General features: G+C 41.7%; 2 protein-coding genes across 6 annotated transcripts in view; one reads left to right on the forward strand and one right to left on the reverse strand.

Annotated features, from left to right (window-relative positions):
• Nucleotides 1–1,968: 1,968 nt before the first annotated feature.
• On the reverse strand, nt 1,969–7,481 carry DPY30 (dpy-30 histone methyltransferase complex regulatory subunit). Its single transcript, XM_074863291.1, has 5 exons — nt 7,325–7,481; nt 6,776–6,847; nt 6,644–6,691; nt 5,201–5,343; nt 1,969–2,262 (listed from the first exon to the last, which is right to left on the reverse strand). Exons 2-5 carry the CDS (start codon nt 6,809–6,811, stop codon nt 2,190–2,192), a joined length of 300 nt encoding a protein of 99 aa, XP_074719392.1. The 5' UTR covers nt 6,812–6,847; nt 7,325–7,481; the 3' UTR covers nt 1,969–2,189.
• Nucleotides 7,482–11,775: 4,294 nt separating this feature from the next.
• The window catches only part of SPAST (spastin), a 40,307-nt gene continuing 30,063 nt past the window's right edge, over nt 11,776–22,019 (forward strand). Inside the window, exons 1-3 of one of the 5 annotated variants that reach the window (XM_074863296.1) lie at nt 11,776–12,299; nt 16,312–16,398; nt 17,650–17,733. In XM_074863296.1, coding sequence (XP_074719397.1) covers nt 11,891–12,299; nt 16,312–16,398; nt 17,650–17,733 — 580 coding nt within the window. In that variant the 5' untranslated portion in view covers nt 11,776–11,890. The remainder of the gene's footprint in view (nt 12,300–16,311; nt 16,399–17,649; nt 17,734–22,019) is intronic. The other 4 variants (XM_074863297.1, XM_074863293.1, XM_074863294.1 and 1 more) reach the window with 4 other exon arrangements.

Raw genomic sequence — 22,019 nt, forward strand, 5'->3', positions numbered from 1 at the left:
GATAGCAATACTGAAGTTTCTTTGAATAAAATTTTAGGATTTTGATTAGTTGAGAAGCTGTTGGAAACCAGGTTTACCATTTCTGTGACTGTCAAACAAATTATGGTCATTCTCCTGGTCTATTAATAACTGGGCTATGCTTAATCTGGATTCCAGTATCCAGTGCTAGTGAACAACATTCATTATGCTTCTTGTTACAAGTCTCAGAAAACAAAAATAGGAATTCTGAGGGCTGTATCTAGTCCCTCTACCCATTGCCAATAACCTAGTGAGCCAGTTCTCCAGCTACAATATTTGTATTTTCACAGCTTTGCTTGTATTTTTTCAAAACATACTGTTTACTGTCTTAATTCTACCTTTTTCTTCTGATCCCTAGTCTTCTGTTGCAGCTTCTTATATTGTACCCTAAGGGCTGTGGCCTTTACCCCAACTGAGATTATAAGAAAAATAAAGAAGGGGTCAGAAAAAGAGGTTAAGAAGGGGAAAAGGAAAAAAAAAAAAAAAAGGTTTTAGTAAACCTAAGGGGAAAAAAAAACCCCAAAACCACAATACATGATATTTTACAGGGTAGAGTAGGATTAGGAAAAGGTTCTTCAATGGGAGGGTGGTCAGTCACTGGAAGAGGCTCCCCAGGGAAGTGGTCACGGCCCCAAGCCTGTCAAGAGTTCAAGGAGCATCTGGATGATGCTCTTAGTCACACGGTTTCATTTTAGGTAGTCCTGCAAGGAGCGGGAAGTTGAGACTCTATTCTTATGGGTCCCTTCCAATTTGAGCTATTCAATGATTCTGTCTTTGACAGAGAAAGAATGCTCCAACTAGGGGTAGCAGTAGAGAATTGAATTACAGAACCTCTGCAAGTCCCTTCAAACTTTATTATGTGTTTCAGTTAAATCCAGCACACCAGTTGTCCCGATCCAGCGTTGGGGGAGGTTTCAATACGATCCCAAGAGCGGGATTAAGACACAAACGAGGTCAAATGCCGTATACCCAAAACAGGTTTTTATTATTAAAAAAGTGAAGAGGGGTAGTGATAGGACAGAATGGAAGGAAAAGACAGAAATAAAGCAAGGATGCGGGATAGGGCTGCAAGAATAGTCACCACCATGGATCCAAGGGCGTCCCCTTGGTCCTCAGTCTTCAGTTCTTTGGTGGTGGGTGCACACGGATCTGGCTTCGAGGGTGGATGCACACTGAGCAAAATTTTCTGCTGCCTTTTTAAGTTCATCGTATCTGCTGATTAGCATATCTGCTCGCCTCGAGTTTCTTTTTTTAACTCTGGTCCCACAGGTTTTGTTGCATCCGGCTTCAGGGCAGGAACGCTTGCCTCTGTCAGTTCATTAGCAATGCATGCATGGGGTCTGGCCTACACAATAGAGCCACAAATGGCTACAGGATGGGGCCAACTCAGCACACCTCTGCCCCTCTGAGGCTTGTCTAAGAGTCCAGAGAATGCAACCGCAAGGAAGTGGGGGGGTGCATCCTTCAATACACTCCCACTTCTCTGGGCGACATCCCCCAGACCAATTCACAGGCCGCAGCAGCTTCTCTTGGAGGTTTGCACAGACACAAGCAAGCTTTGAGACAGTCATATGACATTTCAGTCTCTCAGACCAGTGACAGGAGATCAATGACAAATGCTGAACAGCACACCTCATTAATGTAAACGTCTGAAACACTGGACACTGGCTGCAGGATGATCTGTTCAGCTGCTGAATCTAATTGCTTGTTTTAACTAAACCCACTTCCCAGCAAGTTCTCTCTCCTTAATCAATACTTCCTCAAAGTAAATTCTAACTGCTTTTAATTTGTTTGCTTTCTGGTTAGGCATATTACATGTGGAAGGTGCTATATAAAATCAAATTAAATTATATACATTATCACACATGTGATTCCCATAATAAATTGTTCCCCTGTTCATGCATTCAGGTGATGTAGCCCCATGGAATTATTCAGACTTTCGTCCAGCAGTGGAGTTTCAGTACTTTATTTTGAAATCTCTTAATAGCTAGTTTAAAACAACTGAACATATTAAATGTAAAGTGTTCTTTATTAAATAACTCAAAAGGTAAAGCAAATTGTGCGATTAAGAAAGACAACATCATGGTTCCAAAGGATTTTTACAGCAGAGAACAAATTGCGGCAAATAAGCATTTCAGTCTAGCAGCCAAATTGTCCTCATTTTTATGGAGTTAATTTCGGTCCTCAAATTGTGACTTGTTTTTTAAAAGATATGCTGCTAGAAATTCGATGGGATTTGGTGGTCTGTAAAGAAAAAAAGTAAATCAAAAGCAATTATTTTTGTTACATGAAACTAGGTAGCTGAAGAAGAACTAATCACCTTCCCTTGAAAGTAGCGTAACTCCTGCCAAACACTTAGAAGCATTGATTTAGGGATGACCAACTACCTAGAGTTACCCTGTAAATTTCCAACAAAACATCAACAAAAACTTCAAGTTTGAGAAGTGCTGTAACTTGCAGGTAGTCATTAGTAAACACTTTGAATCACTGGCCTTAGTGTGTAAATTTTTTTTACAAAAAACCTCCTCTAGCTACAGTGCATGAATCCTCCTAATCTGGATTCTGTCCACAGAATAAATGACAAATTTATGTATTCCACACTGGATCAGACCAAAGGTCTGGCAGTGAGCAAATATGCCTATAAAGAACATTAAAAAAAACAGAAGATGGTCCAGAGAAGTATCTCTGGATGCACCTTTTGGCTTCCAAGCATGTGCCAGACTTCTGAGCTAGCACCTTTAATAGTCCTGGGTGGATTCCTCTACAACTTTGACCAGTTGCCCCTTGAGCCCAAATAAAATGTTATTGTCCTCAACCTGAGGTAAAAAATTACATAGCTTGATTATGTGACCTGTGAAGGATCACCTCCTTCTGTTCATTATGAGTTTGCTACATGCTTCACTTAATTTGATTACTGTATCAGAAGAGATAAACAATCCATGCCAGTTCATCATCTCTATGCTATTTGTGATTTAACAGATTCCTAATACATTCTCTTACAGAAGCCTTTTCTAGGTATCATCTATTCAGACACTCCATATACAGATAGCACTCCATACTTCCAACCACCTTGTCACTCTTCTTACTTTTTCACATTCTACCAGGATACAGGGGAATTGGAATTACACGCAGTATTAAAAATACAAGAACAGTATAAATTTAAATAGTGGCATTATGCTTGTTTTTACCCCTTTGATTTCTAAATCCTACCATTCAGAATTTATTTTTGATTAAGCAGTGCATTGACATATACTTTTAACAGTTTAAAAATATTTTTTCACAAGGGTAATTGTCAACTCAGAATCTCTCATTTTGTCACTAGTATTAGGGTATTTATTACCCTGCTAGGGGCATAATTTTCTGTTTATTTGTATTCAATCTTTCACTTTTTGTCATAGTTTCAATTTTTCATAGCAGTCTTCCATAGTTTCACATCGAATTTATGAAGTTCCTGTGCAATTATTTACAATCAACTTAAAAAAAACCCAAACACACAAACAGAAAACAAACCACCCCCAGCCTATTCTGTATCATTAGCAAATTTTGTCAGCCACTTCTTCAAACTGTTATAAATGATCCTTTCCAGGATTCTGTGTTGAGCTCATTTTACTGTGAAAACTCATCATTTACTTCTACTTTGTCTCACATCCTCCAATCAGTTCCTTGTCCATATAAAGGCTTTTCCTTTAATCCCACAGCGACTAACTATTTAAAAGCTTTTAGTGAAAGACTGTGCCAGAAATCTTTTGGAAATTTAAACAGACTGTATCATCTGGATTCCCCTTTACATGCACTCGCTGACTCCTTCAGTGAACTCCAAAGAGACTTACAAAACCTGACAAAAGTTGTGTTGACTCCTCCTAAATATGTCATTTATCCATATGCTCATTATCCTGGATGATAATTTCTACTGAATTCCAGGCACAGTCATCAGATGTACTGGGCTGTTCCCTGAATATCTCTATAATCCTTAGAAAAAAGAAATCGGCATCCATTAGTTACTTTTCAGTTCAATTTTAAGCAGCAGATTATACAGCAGAGCTGGTAAGTCAGCTTTTTCACCCCTGAGGTTTTAATATGCTCAACTGAAAAGCCAGTTTGACACTATTATTTTTTTTTCCCTACATGTTCCCCAACCTCTTCTATTAATGTTCCAGTTTCACTCCTGTGATGAGTTCCCACAAAGAACAGCTCCTTCCATAGTGAACAAAGGTTTTAAAAAAAAATAAAGTTTCTCTGTAACACAAGTATCCAGACAGTAAGTGTGGGGCATCCACCTCAGGCTGTGTTTTACATTCAGTCTGCAGCAGAACTCCCACAGATGTCAGCTGCAGATCTGCACACTGCTCAGGTGTACAAATGGGGTGCACCTTCTGAGGTGCCCTTCCACCTACTTAGCTCTCTGTACAATTCAGTTCAAATCCACAACTCCTTCTGAGGTTAAGACACGGGTGATGGTTGTTCTGGCTGTAATATGTTCTGACCATAATTCATGCGATTATGGTCATTCATACCAGCTTTTGATGATGTTTTTTCAGCAAAATTGAGAAATGGTTACATGCAGGATGGCTCACCAATAGTTCAGATACACCAAAAGGCTAGAAATTAATTTGGATAAGATGAACAACTGTTTGCTATTATTGAAGAATACCCTTCTACACTGACTGGTTTGGAACACCTTGACTGCATAATCTTTACTCAATAAACTATCAGCTTGCTTCGTACTGTGTTGACAGTGCAGGGTCAGCCTCATCCTTTAGAAAATGTTTTAATCTCCGGCAAAGATGCATGTCTGGTCCAATTCGTCTTTTATATGGCAAGCAGAACTCTTCATAATTCCACACTACAAAAGCCTTGTTCAAAACTAGAACAACTTCTTGCCTTGCTTTTATAAGGTGAATTATGTTATAATATTAATAAAAAAATACATTTTTCCCTCCAATCTTTGCAGTAGCACACCTCACAGGGAGACCACAAATTCAGTAAGTCTCATCACACCATATGCACCTAAGTGAGGAACCCGTCCTGCATGGTCAATCATAGCAATTCATAGGCTCATTAACCTATTGTAATGACTTTCTTATAACTAGCAAACCCATGTCTGGTGCATGAGGTCTGAAAGGTGACATACCACCCAAGTTTGAGACCTACTAAGAGCAGAAGGAACACTGAAGCATCTTACCTCTCTTTTGCAAGAACAGCAAGTCCCTGTAGCAAGATAGGTACAACTGTCTGATCCAAGTAGGCACGTGTGGGTAATGACTGAAGATCCACCTTCTGCTTTGACGTTTTCTCTGCATTTATTTTCTCATTTTCTACTATCCTCTGAAGTAGAAAAAAAAAAAGGTGAATGAACATCAGTAATAGCAGTCACATCTACTTTGAAGTGTGAGGGCAAACAAAGGGCCCATCTCTCTCCAGTTCAATGACAATAACTTCTTTACATCTTTTAAGAAAATTTAAGTGTGTATTTTTCCTTCCACAGAAACCTCATCCAGAGGAGCCTTCTGTTAAATTCTTATGTTTTGGGGAAACAATGTTAGGAAGTCGTAAGTTTTCTAAAACAGAAGACACACAATCTCATTTTTATTTCTGCTTTTGCATTCAGAGATTTAAATTCTGTACGACTGACACAGGAATTGACTACTAAAAAGAGTGGTCTCAATTAAATGGTTCCTGCATGCATGCACTTCTAACATAACATGCTAAAAGCACAAGAAATTCAGGTTGAAGACCGTGCTCTATTAAAGTATAGATGGACACTTTAAAGAAAACATACACAAAATGCTTCCAGGTGCCTTTTGGTCAAAAAGTGCTGAATCATCTTACATCATTAACTGTAGTTAAAAAAGGATACCCCACCACTGCCAGTAAACCAAATATATTCAACGCAATGTACACGAATCTACCGATACGGGACCAACATATCCAAGGTGTTATGGGTCTGTAGTGGAAGTTGAGGCATACTGACAAGCAGTTATCTGGGAGATGAGTCACAAAGGCCATTTAAGAAAAGTTTCTGCAAAAACTTAGCATAGAGTAGGAGCTTAGAATGGAGGAAAACTGAAGGCATTTCTTTCATAAATGTCATAGAGTTGTTATTCTAACCCACACTGTTACCAACAGTGGAGAGAATGGATTGTCTACTCTTTCTCAGCATAAGTAATTAAAGATAGCCTAGATTATTCAAATCCAAATTTCTTTTGACAAGAATATGAAGATAATTCCTCCTTTTCATACTTCTATAGAAATGCCATCAACTCCTCCTATTCCCCTCCCTGTAATAAACATCTGGCTGGCTTTTTGTGGCATAATATATTATATAGATATATATGTAATAGATAGCAATAGAGTAGATAACAATCAGAGGGCACTTGCAAGAAACCCCCACCTCATTAAAAGGTTGATTATTTACTTCAGTACCATTTAGCATAATGGAAGCAGCACAACAAAAAAATAAGACTAACAGCCAGTTACACAAGGGACTAGTATCTGTTGGATCAGTTTCCATTTAACTTTCTTGCGAACATTATGTTTACTGACATCAGACTCGAGACTCAACATTTTTCCCATTGATCATGAATGTGACTTCCATGGTACTTTACAGCAACAAAATCTTTGTTACCTCTACATTTTCAGTGAGACCGTATTCAGAATGGGGATTTTCTGGAACCTGTAAAATAGCACACAGTCAGCAAAGTGAAAATGTTTCTTTTATGCAAGTAGCATTATCCACCTAAAACCTTTCTTGCAATACCTGCGGCTGTCCCTCCATAATCTGTTCTGCCTCCATGATGTGAAAAGTGGAATTTCCTGGACGTTCAGTAATCTTGGAAAGCAATAAAAAAACAGGTGAGCAGGCTGAGACGAAGACCAGTGTTAGCTGACTGATACTGCATCACTTGGTTACTAAGGCACAGCTACCAGCGAGCAAAAGGAGTTGCTCTGTGCTCCTCGCCGCCAAACGCGTACGCGTTCTTCCCGCACACAGAACTGAGAAGTGTTTTAATGTTCGCGTTACATCCGCTGAAGAAGACGGTACCGGGATTAGAAAATACGACATTCACTATTTAAAACAAGAATCCCCAGCGACAGTCCGCTCCCCTGCCCGGCCGGGAGCGCCCGCGGGAAGGCAAAGACATCCCCCACCTCCCTTTCTTCCTTCCTTCCTTCCTCCCTCCCCGCCCCGGACGCCTGCCCGCCGGCTACAATGCCCGTGCCCCGGGACCCCCCGCCGCACCGCGAGCCGGGCCCTGGCCGCGCCCCAACCGCCCCGCGGGGAAGAAGCGCCTCCCACCGCTCTCACCCTCTAGCGGGTCCAGGGCTCAGCGGGGCGGAAGATGGGCGCTGCAGCGAGGTACCGAGAGCCACTCCACAGCAACCGGAGCCGCCAGCGGTGTCGTAAATTGTTTTGACGTAAGTGAAACGGGTGCGCCGCCGGCCCCAGCAAACTGCGCCTGCGCGGGGCGAGGCCCCGCCCGCCCGGGAACCGGCCTGCGGGGAGGGGGAAAACAGGCGGGAACGGTGCGCGGCCGGTGATGATGTCACCCCTGGGCGGGGCCTCCCCCGCCCTCAGCCCCTGCCCATTGGCGGGTGGGCGCCTGGGGGCGGGTCGCTGGGCGGGGCGGGTCGCGCGGCGGTTTTTCAACCGTCAGAGAGGGGCTGAGAGGGGTGTGGTGGCGGGCGGTGTCGTCAGGGGCTGGCTGGTTCTGGCCCGCGTTTGATAGCGTGGTCGGCATTACGGCAAGTGGCTCTGACTGAAGCTTTTGTTTTGTAAGGTAATTTTCCTCACCGAAGCGGAGGCTCGGTCCTGACCCCGATTAACCGTTTCGAGGTGTAGCCCGAGAATCTTTGGTTAAGGCCAGTTGTGGGGGAGCAGGCAGGTGATTCCACCTGTACGCGCTCTGATAGGGCTAGAACTGGCGGGATGTTTTTCTTCTCCAAATAAACCTTTAAAAAACACTGGTCTTTGAAAGTTTTGTGGTACAGAAATCTACTAATAATCAATGCAGTCTGATGTCTGAGGAGCTCACTGTGATGTTTGTGCAAAATAACTCTGCTGAAGCTAATTGAACTGAAAACGGGGTTCTGTTAGTGAAATAACCTTTCAGAGCTGTGTTGAGTACAGTTTGAAAAACAATGACTCTTGGTGATTCATTTTGCCCAGTTGTCTCTTCAGAAAAATGCAGCTGCTCAGCTTTCTCTAGATACTGGCTTTAATCATCCTGTCTTGACTTGAAGCTACCAAGAAATGGAAAATCTACTGCCTCTTTAGTTGTGCTGTTGCAAGTTGCACCAGTGTTTGAACATCCATGCCTGACTTCTTTGTTTTGTTTTCATTAGGAATTAAATTCTGTGCCTGGTAACATGGTTTGTGCTAGTAGATTAAAAAGTCCTTTTTATTTTGGGGTTGAGAAAGTAGTTACATTCCTGTAGTCTATTTTTTTTTTTCTTTTGAGAAAATAAACTTTGTTATTTTACAACCATAGGTCTATTCCTTTTCCTGTCTTCTTGCTGCAGTGATGACAATGCATATGAATGATCTAACCAATGCTCTTAAAAGATCAACAATATAGAAAAATGACAGAAAATGCAATGTTCTCATTAGATTATGCTCTGTAATCATCTAATGATGAAGTGTGTTTACATCAGTGAATTTGAAATAATGTTTACAGAACTGGCAGTGTTATCAGTGTGATAATCAGGCTTAAAAACTGTGGTGCAGTCAGTCACAGCTCTGATACTCAACTGAAGGGCTTGGTGGTGTAGCAGAACCGCGTGTGCCTTTGTGTCAGTTTGAGTACCTAGTGCTGGCAACTTTAGCTGGTGTTGAGGAAGCTAGGTGAAAATACAGAAGATAAAATCCTGATACTTTTTCTAAAACTTAAACAAAACAGGAATACAAATAAATTCTTTATGTGAACAGAGGGTGAAGAGGTGTATGCTGTTCATTGAGGCTCTCTTCTAATTTTTTGTCATGTTCTAACAAGTGACATTTTAGATAATTACATTTAGAATACCAGAAATGGCAATGGCTACCAACAAAAAGAAATCCTTTTACCCCTAGCCCCCTGTTTCCCCACTTCTACATTCTCTATTGTATTCAGTTTTTGCAGTGGTGTCATCTTGGGAGTGAGAAGAGCTTTCCTAACTGGACCTTTTGTGTGATGGTAAATTGTGGTGTCAGGGTAGTGGCACCTTTCTAATTCCTATGATGTGCTTGTCTGCTCTGATTTCAAAACCTTTTGCTGAGATACCACATTGTGCGTCCTGTATTTTATGAGTTCTTAATCTTCAGAGCAAAGTCAAATCAGGTGGATGAGCTGATCTAACAGTTGACAACTCCAGAAAACCCGAGGTTTCACTTCTTCCCCCCCCCTCCCCCTTTTCTGGTGTTCACCAGAACCCTTGCTGAGCCAGGACATCTCACTAAGCCAGCAGAAAGCAATCCATTGCTCTGGTTTAAGGCTTTTTTTTTTTTTTAAAAAAAAAACCCTACATTAATTTTATGCCAGATTATTAATTAGAATAGTCCACAGACAAGTCCTAATGACTGCTAGAGCCAGCTTAATATAGGAGGGTAGGGTGATTCAACTTGCAGATCGCTAAAATATTTAGTAGCCACGATAGTGAACAGATTCTGCAGGTTCTCACTAAAAGCATTATAATTTGCTCACAAGCCCTGACTGATGTCTACTTCTGAAGCTCTGCTTTGGCTTAACAAGTTGTTTTTCCCCTAACAGGTGCACTGTTTACTACTGCATCAGTCTATATTTCATTGCCATGATAGTCACATGATCTACAAAGGTGTCATTCTACATTTTTAAAAAAGTAAAAATAACTGAATAGATTGAGTAGTCAGGATTGTTTGAGATTCATTGTCTTCCTATTGTCATTCAATCTGTCCTTTAATTTATTAATAACTTATTCCTTCACCAGCTTTTCTACTATTTTGCTCAGGAATGGAATGATACTTTAGATAGTAGATGTGTAACAGAGACTGTAGATTGGTAATCTGTTGTCACGTGGTTTATTTCACTTGACATTTCTGAATGCTACATAGTATTAACGCTGCTTGAAGTTTCTGGAATTCCTTTGGTATTCCAAAATTTGGTAAATTTTTATACTGGGAAACGAGATTTTTTTTTTTTTTTAAAAGGACAGCTAGGTATATTGAAAAAAATAAAAATACATATTGAACTTTTTCCAATCATGACGGGACTGGAAAACACTTAATGATATTTTCATAATACATCATCCTTCTTACAAAATACAGAAGAAAAATACTTAATGAACCTTACTGAGTTTTCTTTGGCACTGATAGGTTTACTATCTCTGTCTAATAATGGTTCTAGATCATGAATAGTTATGTTATATATTTATATGTTAATAAAATTATGTATTTTATACAGTAAGAAAACTAATACTTGGTTCTATCATGAAAAGAAAAATTCTCTCCTTGGTCATTTAAGAAAAACAATACATATTACTAGGGGGAACTGTCTGTCCTAGAAGTCATAAGCAAACAAGAAAAAAACCCACTAGTTTTATAGTAATTTAGGAAAGGTCAATAAACACCGGGGACAGTAGTGATTTCCATTTGCCATATCCTTTTAATTAACACGCCCCACCACACCCAATTTCTTGCTATAAACTGGGGAAGCTAGTGGGTGCACTGAATGAATTCATAGTGTCTTCCTGCACTTTTGGGACAGCCTAATGTCTGCGGGTCCGGGGTGCAGGAGAGAGATGATCGGTAACCTCAGTAGCTCTCAGTATTTTGTTTGTAGAACAGTGAGGTTGTGACAAAGCAAAGCAAACAAGCATCAACCCAACAAACAAAACAGCCAAAAATAAAAGGGGGGTAGGATTGAAGCACGGAGGAAGGGGTTTGCTATCGTGTTGAATATTGCAGTAGCAAAACTAGGAACGTAACGTGAGAATGCTGATGTGCGGGTGCCTCCCGTTGTAAGGCTGAGCGGACGTACCAAAGCGTTTTAAGATTTGAAATAAACCAGAGGAGTAGGGAGCTGGCGGATCTGTCTCATCATGCAAGACTCAAATAAATAGTATCGTCGGGCAAGTAATTGGTAACAGCGGCTGGGACAACTGGGTATTCACATTTGTAGTGAGCGTGGAAAAAGAGTTAAGATTTTCCCCCAGTGATGTATCCGTAAGGATACTCGGTTACATGCGTTGCCCCCAGGCGGGAGGCGGTCTGTCATTTCACCCCCAGCAAGGCGGCGCAGACAAAGCACCGGCCGACAGCCGCTCGGGGCGGTTCTGCAGCGGCGGGAGGAGGGGCACAACACCTCGCTGGCTGCTACAGCCCCGGCCGGCGTCAGGGGCCGGGGCTCGCGAAAAGGAGGACGTTGTCCCCAACCCTCATCTCCCTCGGAAAACCACCGCGCGCGGGGGGGGGGCGCTCTGCGCTTCGCCTGCAGGGCGGCTCACGACTCCAGCCAGAAAAATTAATTTTATCAAATTATTCCTCGTCCTTCCACTCGGCGTGTGTCAGCGCACTGAAACGCAGCGGCCCCGGCCAGGGCTGGAGCGGGCGACCGCCCTCCCGCCGGGCCCTCCCCGCCGGGCCCCCCGCTCTGGGCGGCGGGGCCGCCGCTCCCGGCTCAGGCCGCGCGGGACGCAGCGCCGCCGCCGCGGGGCACGCCGGGAGCTGTAGGCGCCCCGCCGCGCCCTCCCGCCTCCCATTGTCGCTGTCGCGGCGGCGGCCAGAGCGGCGGCGGCGCCCCGCGCTCGGCCAGGGCCGCTGCGCGCTCCTCCCCCCGGGGCCGGGCGAAAGGGGCGTCGCCGCCGCCGCCGCCATGGCCGGTTGTTGTCAGTCCCTGGCAGCGGGTTATGGCGACGGCGGTGAATGAATTCTCCGGGCGGCAGAGGGAAGAAAAAGGGCTCAGCCGGCTCCAGCTCCGCGCCCCCGGCTGCCGGGGCCTCCCCCTCCTCGCCGCCCGGGCCGGCCCCCCCCGTGCCGCCGGCGGGGGCGGCGGCAGCAGCGGCCTCCCCCCACAAGCGGAACCTGTACTACTTCTCGTACCCGCTCTTCGCCGCCTTCGCCCTGCTCCGCTTCGTTGCCTTCCAGCTCGGGCTGCTCTTCGCCTGGCTCTGCGAGCGCCTCTCCCGCGGCGCCCTCATGGCCGCCAAGGGCAGCAGGGCCGGGGCCGGCGACGCGCCCGAGCCCGGCGGGGCGCCCGAGACGGTGCGGGCCTGTCACAAGCGGGCCTTCGAGTGCATCTCCATGGCACTGCGCATCGACGAGGACGAGAGAGGTAGGGGAGTGCCGGCAGCCGCCCCGGCCCGCGGGGGGAGGCGGGCCGGGCCGGTGTAGGGCGGGCAGGGCCCCTCGGCCGTGCGCCGGCGGGCCGGGGCTGCCGCTTTCGGCGGAAAACAAACAAAGCCCGCTTATGTGAGAGGATCTGTGCGAGGGGGGCGAGCTGCCTGCCGGTGCCTGCGTGCGGTCAGGGCGCTCCGCTCCCCGCCGGCCCCGGCCCGGCCCGCGTCTGCAAGCTGCGGCTCAGGCTCGTTCCCCACGCAAAGCAAGTCTTCGCGTCACCCGATAACTTTAAAGTTTTTGGTGCGGAGGTCTGGCTGAGGCGATTAAAAGTCGGCGGGGGGGCGACTGTAACTAGCTTTCGGCTCAACCCAGCCAGCCGGACAACAAAAGCGCCAGGGACAATAATGAGGGGGCATCCGTTAACGTACTGACTGACAAATGGTGGAAGTGTTGTAGCGTTCAGGAGACGGCCCGCAAACTGCCCATTTGGAGTCGCCTGACTTTTAAGGAAAGAAATATTTATTGCTATTTTGGCAGTTCTTAAAAATTACTTCTCTTAAGCTGTTTGATATGCTTACTCTTAAAACACCTATCACTATGTGACTAGGAGACCTTAAGGAAAATGTTTAGGATTCGATTAAACAGAACACGGGAGTGAGGAATTTTTTGGGTTTTTTTTTTTGTCTAGAGGATAAAAAAGCCATTGCTAGTGCATTTGATTTAGCTATTTAGTCTAAATGCAGCAGCACAACTCTGTCAGCACCCAAAAGGGGCATGCTGTGCTGGGTTTTAAAATTCTCTGGAAACATCAGAATAACTTATTATATCCTTTCAGTTGAGCTTTAGTGAAACTGCTATCCTAGAGGAGGAGGTTAAAAATATAGCAATAGGCCTTCAATGGAAGCTACATGCTGAGAGCACCATAGAAGCGAGGGATGTGTCTTGCTTTGCATTGACAATTTGGGAGTGGCAGTGGTAAGCTCTGGGAGGAAAAAAACCTGCCATGTGCAGCAAGGTTAGTTCAGAACACATCTATAGTATAAAAGCATTGAGGGTCATAGGAGCAAAGTGTGAAAGAAGGTGAGGTAGCTTAAGACTTCAGTGTTGTTGAAGGTTGCTCTGAGAAGAGTAGCGAAGTCTTAAATTATCAGGTGCCTGTTCCACTGTTGTGGCTTTATAACTGTTGTGGTTGGTGGTTTGAAGGGTAAGCCTTCAAATACCGATTTTAATCATGCACTTGCTTTATAGATATTTTTAGAGTTGTCGTATATGAATTAGCTGCACAGGTTGTACCTTTAGTAAGAAAAAAAATCTTTGCTCATAACACAAGCAGTTGCAAAGCTGCTACAACCCTGCAAATGCAATATTCCTTTCACTGAGAAAGAACTCACTTTCCTTTAATACATAGGTTTGTTATTTGCATATCTGTTTTTACTGGAATACATGCATACCTTTGAATTCATTTGATATGTAAACAAGTTTTTTTATAACTTCCAACAGAAAACAAGTTATTAGGCATAGTATGGGAAGCGGTTAGGATTTCTGGATTGTCTTAATATCCTGTTAATTAGGTGGCATTTTTGCTGTTCTGGAAGATATGTGTGCTTCAGTAATTATGATAGAGCTTCTGCTAACTTTTATGCTTCTGAATTATTGGGGAAATTAATATTCTTGTTTTGGTATTCTCAAAATCAAGCTTAATATCTCTTCCTGGGACTGAGAAGCCACATGTGGTGGGTTGACCCCTGCCTGCAGCTAAGCACCCCCATAGCTGCTTGTTTACTCCCCTCAGTGGGACAGGGGAGAGAACATGAAGAGCAAAAGTGAGAAAACTTGTGGTTCAGCATAAAGACGTGTTAATAAGTAAAGGAAAGAGGTGAGGGGAAGACAAGTGATGCAAAGGCAACTGCGGACCAGTGCCCAGCCCAGCCAGTTTCTGAGCAATGGCTGCCTTGGGCAGCCCCCACCCTGTTTCTTCCTCTACCCAAGTTGTTACTGCTGAGCATGATACTACAGGGTATGGAATATCCCTTTGGCCAATTTGGGTCAGTCATCCTGCTGGTGTCCCCTCCTAACTTCTTGTGCGCCACCAGCCTACTCACTGGGTATCTAGAGGGGGAAAAAGAAAACCTTGAGGCTGTGCAAGCTGTTCAGCAATAGCCAAAACATTGGTGTGTTAACACTGTTTTAGTCACAGATCCAAAACAGAGCAGGGTAGGGGCTGCTATGAAGAAAATTAACTTCCTCCCAGCCAGACCCAATACAGCAGATCAGTGACTTCTAAGGAATGTGACTTTTTAATTGTACTTTTAATGTCTTAATCACTGAGAACTAGTGAATCATTCTGTGCAGATTCAGAGCACTACCTGTGCAAACAGCGCAGTGTGGTATATTGCTTTTAAAACTTCTCCAGCTGAAAGGTGGAAGTGAGATTTTAATGATGAACTTGGCATGTTTGCAGCTGCTCTTCAGAACAGCAAAGCAATTCAGGCAATAGCAGAGGTGGCTGGAATCATCTCAAGTTTGATTTCTGATAGCCATAATCGGTATTAGATTTACACTGTAGTCAAAACTGTTTCTATAGGTGATGGGGAGAAGCTTAAAGAAAAAAAGGCTACAGAGAGGATCAGAGTCACTTAGCTTTGATGATTTAATTCATCTAGCTTTGTCCTTAGCAGTCAGGATATATGAGGCTGGCACAGAAAGGGCAGTAATAAAATGATTCCCAAGGTGTGCGGTGTACATGACTGTAGGAGGGTGTTGCTCCTGTGGTTTGTGTCGGTAAGAAGAGCAAGGCGTAAAATTACCTGCACAGGGTAGCTTGCCAGATTTTATTAAAAGATTTTGCATCTGGAGGGGAGCAAGAGAAAACCTTTATGAGGTTTCTAGAAATGTATTGAAATATTTTTACTGGCACTAAAATTTGCTAGAAAACAGGTTTGGGATTGAAGTTATCAAAAGATAACTTCAGAAGCAACACAATCACTGGTATCTGACACTTAGGAATAGTTCTGTGAAATGCTATCTCTTCTGAAACTAGGGTAATGATATCTGAAGGTTTCATTCTAGGTGCTCTTTTTTCTAACACTAGCAGTTTGTTAATGCTAATCAGATTTAAATTGTATTACCTAATGTGCTGTATTCCTGTGTGGAAAGGCATGCTTAGTGTGACATAGCTACTTTGCAAAAGTGTCTTTCCGTATGCAGGCAAGTATCTTTTTAATGCAGAGTATTTATAGACGGGGAGCAATGTGAAGTAGATATGAGTATCTCTTCAATGGGTTATTTGCTGTCATGGTGTCAGATAGTATAGGTTAGGCGTAGGCATGTTCATGGTTGTGTTTGCTATAATACCCATTTAGGACACTGTGGCACAGAGGTGTGCTCTAATTCTGTCTATTGTACTTCTTATGAAAGTTGACATACGCCTGCAATACAGCAGTTTTGTGATAGGATAAACAAAGAAATACCCCAGTGACAAATGAGCTGCTCTGTACAAAAGTTAACCAGAGGGAAAGTTTCTCTTGTCTCACTCTTGTAGTATCTTCGACTTGGCGCTTTTCTTCTTGAGTTTGTGCTCCTTGTGTTACTTTGGGTTTGACTGTCACTGGAAGATTAAGAGGCATGTCTCAATTTGATGTTCCAGAAAGAAAGACTGTTCATTTCACCATTTCTGTTATGAATGAATGTGTAGGGTAGCTTTGTTACCTGTTTGTGTGGGTTTTTTTTTTTTTAGGGGAAATGATCTCTTTAAGGTGGTTGGAGAAGTATTCTTAAAACAGGCAAAAGTGATTTGAGGCTGGTGTAGTACCTGTTTTTAATAGAAAAGCTTATTTGAAACTAAGTAGATATTAAGTTGACGGTGTCCCTTTAAGTGTTTCTGTGAATCATAGGGTTTTGTTCAAATATCTCTTCATTCCTCTTACTTGTTTTATGCAGCATTATACGGAACCATTCCTAAGATTTTAATTCATTACAGAAAATAATGGGTTCACTTCCTTTTTAAGCAGGACAAAAGGAACAAGCTGTTGAATGGTATAAGAAAGGAATTGAAGAACTGGAAAAAGGAATAGCTGTCTTAGTAATTGGTCAAGGTAAGCCAGTTTTGAGTTTTGTGGAAAAGATTTTGGTTTATGGCTTCTTCAAAGTGAGGAATCAATATTGCTAAATATGGTAGGTGCTAGGAATGGTCTGCTGTATGAATTCATTCGTCAGAGTGTTTCTTATCCTGTTTTAGGTGTAGGTGAACACTGGTCCATTACTCTGTTCTACCTTAATGTTCTGGTCTGTAACACATGCAAATCTTGCTCCAAATATTTTCAGACTATGCAAAATCATAAGCAGGTAATAAAAATTCTGAAGTAAAATACTTGATTTCTTATATAATGGGAATGCCAAAATATTGAGTTCTGATTTGAAATGCCAAAGTTTACGGTTCATGCTCTCACTTATGCAGAATTTTATATTCTCTTCAGTATAACTACAAAAGAAACACTTCAGTTGGGAATGGTCTAGCACTGTGTTTTTGAATAGCTTATGCCAAAATAGCTGGACATTTCCAACAGAGGAAAAAAGGCATCTGTGTATATGGAAACATTTTAAGCTGTAGTGTAGAAGCAGGAATGTATCATAGAGAAATAGGTGTAGTGAAGGACTTGCGAAGAGTTTCTGTCCTCAAAATAATATAATAACCCAAGCCTGTAACTGCTTTTGCAGATGGCTGTTTTGTTCCCCAGCTATGTTTAGAAATGTTTGTGAACAGTATATGGAGACGTGTTACTTATGTAGCAATACCAGTGGCATTTGATACAACTTAAGTTGCACAGTTTAAAACAAACAAAAAAAAGCCTTGAACAGGCATTATTTTTTTAGGCAGTGGTGATATTTAATGTTTGTAATTGTGTGTTTTGAAATGTAAAGGGACACAGTCAACTGAATTTAAATCTGTTAATTTTACTAAAGTGAATTATTTCAAATTGTACTTGCCTCTCAGTCACTTTTCAAGCTTTTTAAAAAATCTTTTTTATTTGACTTCTGTTTAGAAAAACACAGTGACAAGGAACATATATTAGATCAGCATGAAATGTTAGAGAATATGCAAAGTGAGGATTGGCTTCCCACTGCTCTACGAGCAATATTGTAAAGCGGATAGTGTCAACTAACTTTAAATTCTTGATTAAATAGAAAGATTTGGGATTTTTCCATTAGTTTTGCAACAGTGTTCCTTAGTGGAGGGGGTACATAAGGGGTGGGAGGAAGAGGAGGGAAGGCTGGGTGTCAGTATTTTAGCACTAAAGAAAGTTAATTTGCCGAATTGTGTTTTAACATTGATTTTTCTTTGTAAGGTGATCAGTGTGAACGGGCTCGACGTCTGCAATCTAAAATGATGACAAATTTGGCAATGGCCAAGGATCGCTTGCAGCTTTTAGGTACCAGTTACAATTCATGACTTTGGAAAGTTTGTCATTATTTGCACAACTTCATGTAATGCATTATTCTAAAATGTTACTTTGATTTTTAAAGTGGAATCATTATCTATGTAGGGTCTCTTAAGTTGTGTTTTTAGTTTTTTAGAGTAAGCAATACCTTTTCAGTGCTGTTGATGGATTTTGAAATTGGAATCTCATGACCCACTTCCCTGTGCCTTAAGGAATAGGTGTAAAACTAACCGAGAAGTCTTTATATCCTAGCATGCTTGACTCATAAACTGAGGAAGTCTTGACTAGCTCTTCTTGGAGTTAGTTTAGGATTTTTGTGTTAGAACCATAGTAAAACTTATGATATATTGCTAAGCATGAGTGTTAAGTGTGCCTTCTGTAAGTGTAACTACTTCATGTTCTGTTAGTTCTGCTGTCAATTATATAACAATTTTCCTGATTATTGGTATGTACTGTAATAATAATCTTTTAGCATTATGTAGACCATAAGGTTGTGAAATCCTAATTCTTGTAATTTTTATCTAATAGTGTTCTATTTTAAGACTAGCAGGTAAGATCACTCCTTTTCAGAAGCATAGTGCTGTATAATTTTAGCTTTATCAAAATTAAGTGTGTATATAAGCTCTTAATGGACAGAGTAAAACAGGCAGGATTGGAAATGGCATCTTGCTGTGCATGATGAACAAAGGTCCCCCCATCGAGCAGCAAACCCACATCTTTGTGTAGTGCATCCTCTAAATTTAGAACTTTGAATATGCTTTCAGTTCAGAGAGTAAAACGTAAAGGGTTTTTTTTAATGGCTCTTTGAGGGACAACTAACAAATGTACTTGAGTTTAACTTGTATATCTGCAGCTTTAGTCTTGCACTATGTAGTTTTAAGTTCTACTAACTCCCTCTCCTAGGAGCGCGTAGAGCAGACAGAAAAACTCATGTTTGTTTCTCCTCTTCTACTTCGTGATTCTGTGGTCCTAACTGTTGATTGACAGGGAAGTTGTGACAACCACAAGGAAGTGAATCCCTTTTGTTTCTCTTGAGTTCCTGGTGTCCTTGGTTCTTTTTGAAAAAAAAGTGAAGGAACATGGGGTGAAAGAGGCTTTTGGCTTCTATGCTTTTACTACGGGTGTTTGTGGGTAGAACCTTAGTATCTGCAGAAAAGAGATTTTATACTCATTAGGGTTAAAGGCTGACTTCTAGGGGTAATACAAACTAGGGATCAAAAGAGTGAAAGTGATTGCACGCTAACGATCTTTGATAAAGTATGGCTTGTTGCTGACAGCCTAATTGCAAGTAATTAGGATTTCTTTAAAAAAATTTGCTGTTCTTTGAACCTTGAAGTAGTAATGACTGTATTTTGTGGGCAGTGCTTCATTCTTGCTTGTGTTATTGTAGTAGCACTTGTGATGTTAAGTTGCTTACTTGCTGTGCTCTGATTGAAAAGATAAAAAGGGTAAACATAGCGAAAACCCTAAAGTTGAAGTCAAGCTGGTACATTCATCTTTACTACCAGAATGTGTGATCACTTTCTTCGCTTGTATTCACTTCAGTTGTATTCTTCATTCACAGTGCAGATTGAAGGGTAAATGGATAGACTAGTGTTTATTGCATAAGTCGATGTCAAACAGGGTTTTATTTCATTTTTACTTTGAAATTGTCAGAAGTTTAGTACTTTGTTCTACTTAGGTTCTTGTTCAGTTTGCACTAAGGATCTTCCTCAAACAATGTACCTGAGAGCAAAATTTGGGTAGAAAGGAGCAGGTGAGATCATCTGCCTTCTTAGGAAGAAAAAAGATGTGTGGAGAGATACTGCAATGGATTTAAATCCCTGCAAGCTTGATCATTATGGTTCTATTTGGGTACTATCTGTTATGCTATCTAACCAACTTTCAAGTATTGACAGCATCTGTTTTTATTACTTTATATGTTACTTTACATGAATTTTGTAGAAATTTAAACATAATCTAGAGTTGGATTGCATGTGCAATTATAAACATAACTTTTAGCTTGGTACCTTTAGTAACAGATATTTGGAAGTTTTTAAGTGGTGTAGAGGCTCTTGAAGTTCTTACGGTTCAATAAAGTTATCTTTCCTATGAATCCAACTCTTTAAGATCAAGGAGTAAGTGTTTTCCTCTAGTCCTGTGGAATTTCTCCATTTCTTAAGGGAGAATAGGCAAGTCCTTTATTGCATTAGTTGGCAGGATAAAACAGACAAAGTAGGCAATATCAAACATTTCATCCTGCTTGCTAGACAGAGATGTGATTGCAGACTGCCTAACTGAAGCGCTATCCAGTCAGGCAAGTTACATTGGTAATATGTAGAAAGTGAAAATTAAATCATATGGATTATAACTATGCCTTAAAAGTGATCAGTGCTTTGGTTTTTTTGAAAAGTGTTGGATCATCAGTGTAAGCTTAAGTTGCCGGACACCACTGATGGAGGTGTTGGACACCACTGATGGGAGTGTAATGTCTGATCGCACCCATGTGTTATCACCATCTGTCATCACACCACTGATGCCTTTTAATGGTCGACCCAGAGGATGTAGCTACTTACCTTGGGTGTTGGCTTTACTATCTTGAGTCTAAATTACTGTCTCATATTCTGTTTAAAGCTGTCCTATGACACAGCCTGGAAGCTGAAGTTACTTCAGGTATGTTTCAGAGCACCTCAGGGTGACTCAATCACTTTGGCAGTCCAGTGACAATACTGAGTTGTGCTAGCTGTCAGGGGACTTCTGAGTTCTACCACATAAATTGGTGGCAGCCCCGTTTCTGACATGGTTTACAGTGTGTTAGCTGTGCAGTTATTTAGATGAGTGGATAAATCTTGCTCTGATGGACATAGACCTGATCTCTCCTGGATGACTGATCACCCATGTTGGAAAAGTTGTATTTTATATATTTAGAATCACAGGAGGATATTTGTTTTCTACAATGATACATAAAACTCAGCAGTTTGCTGCTCCTACAGATAACACAATGTCCAGTGCAGCAGTATTCAGTTCTAGTGCTATACATGTGTTGTACCAGTCTGTGTTCTCCCATTTCAGAGACACTTTCTGTAGGGGGACAGATTTCTGTTGACACCAGTGCCTTTCTGTGTACTATGTATAGCTTCAGTATTTTGGTTGAAGGATGCACACGGCACATAATTAAAATAACTTTCATCATCATCCTCTTTGGTAATAATTCTGCCTGTGTTATAGATAGGGGCTTCAATGGACACCTTTTGGGATTCTTCCATTTTTCTAGATGTCATGGTGGTTTTGCTTCAGGCCTGTGTTTTAGGGCAGTGGTTTTTTTATCAGAAATCAGTTACCCTGAACTCAAGGTCTGGTGCTGCCTAAATAAGACAACAGCTGCAGTGGTGTTTATTTGGTAGGTTTATGTCAGTGTTCTATCATCAAGGAGAAATAATGAATGAGATTCTGTAAACTTTTTTTTTTTCCTCAATGACTGGAGACACAACGAGAAAGCATTTAAATGGAAGGTGATAGGGTGTCCTCTTAATTCCCTGGAATAATATTTAATAGCTCAATTTATTTTCATTATTCCAGAGGGCTCTACAGCTATTCAATCTCAAAACTACATAAAGCAAATATATTGCTTTCCTTTAATGTGCAATATTAAAATGACATATTAATATGTAATGTGATAGGAAGACAGTGTGTGAATTGAAACTGGACAACAGTTGGCTTATGGTTTTTTGTTGCAGTTTTGAAGTTCCTGAATATGTGAAACTTGCTAAGCCATTGATAATTGTGGTAAAACCCCAGTCTCAAACTGTAGTGTTGAAGCAAATAGCATTTCCTGAATTCCTGCCCAAGCCAATTGATTTTATTATGGTCACTCGCTAGCAGGTTTTTTTGTGAAGTTCAGAAACGTTCTCCAAAACTTAACTGCTTATCTAATATCTTACCAAGTCTATTAATACTAATTTTGTTTCCTGAGCTTCTCTATGTACTTTCCATTCAGATTTCATGCACTGGGCAGGGAGTAGACTACTCTGCTGTCTCCTTCTATAGTGCTGCACCCACTAAAATAGCACACTGTGTTTACAGTCAGTCATAGTAAAAGGACTTTTCTTAGACTTCTTTAGAGCAAGGTTTCTTAGGGTAACTTCTTGCAAGAAGTTGCAAAGCTTGTGGTTGTTTGTGGGCTGTTCTTGTGTGACTAACATTTTTTTGTTTTACTGTACCCGACTCTTCAATGCTTTCAATTTAAAACAAAGTAAACCCTGGGTGCACATACTAATCTTGAACTTTAGCTTTTCACA

This window comes from Strix uralensis, chromosome 3, assembly GCF_047716275.1.
Source record: "Strix uralensis isolate ZFMK-TIS-50842 chromosome 3, bStrUra1, whole genome shotgun sequence".
Lineage (NCBI taxonomy): Eukaryota > Metazoa > Chordata > Aves > Strigiformes > Strigidae > Strix > Strix uralensis.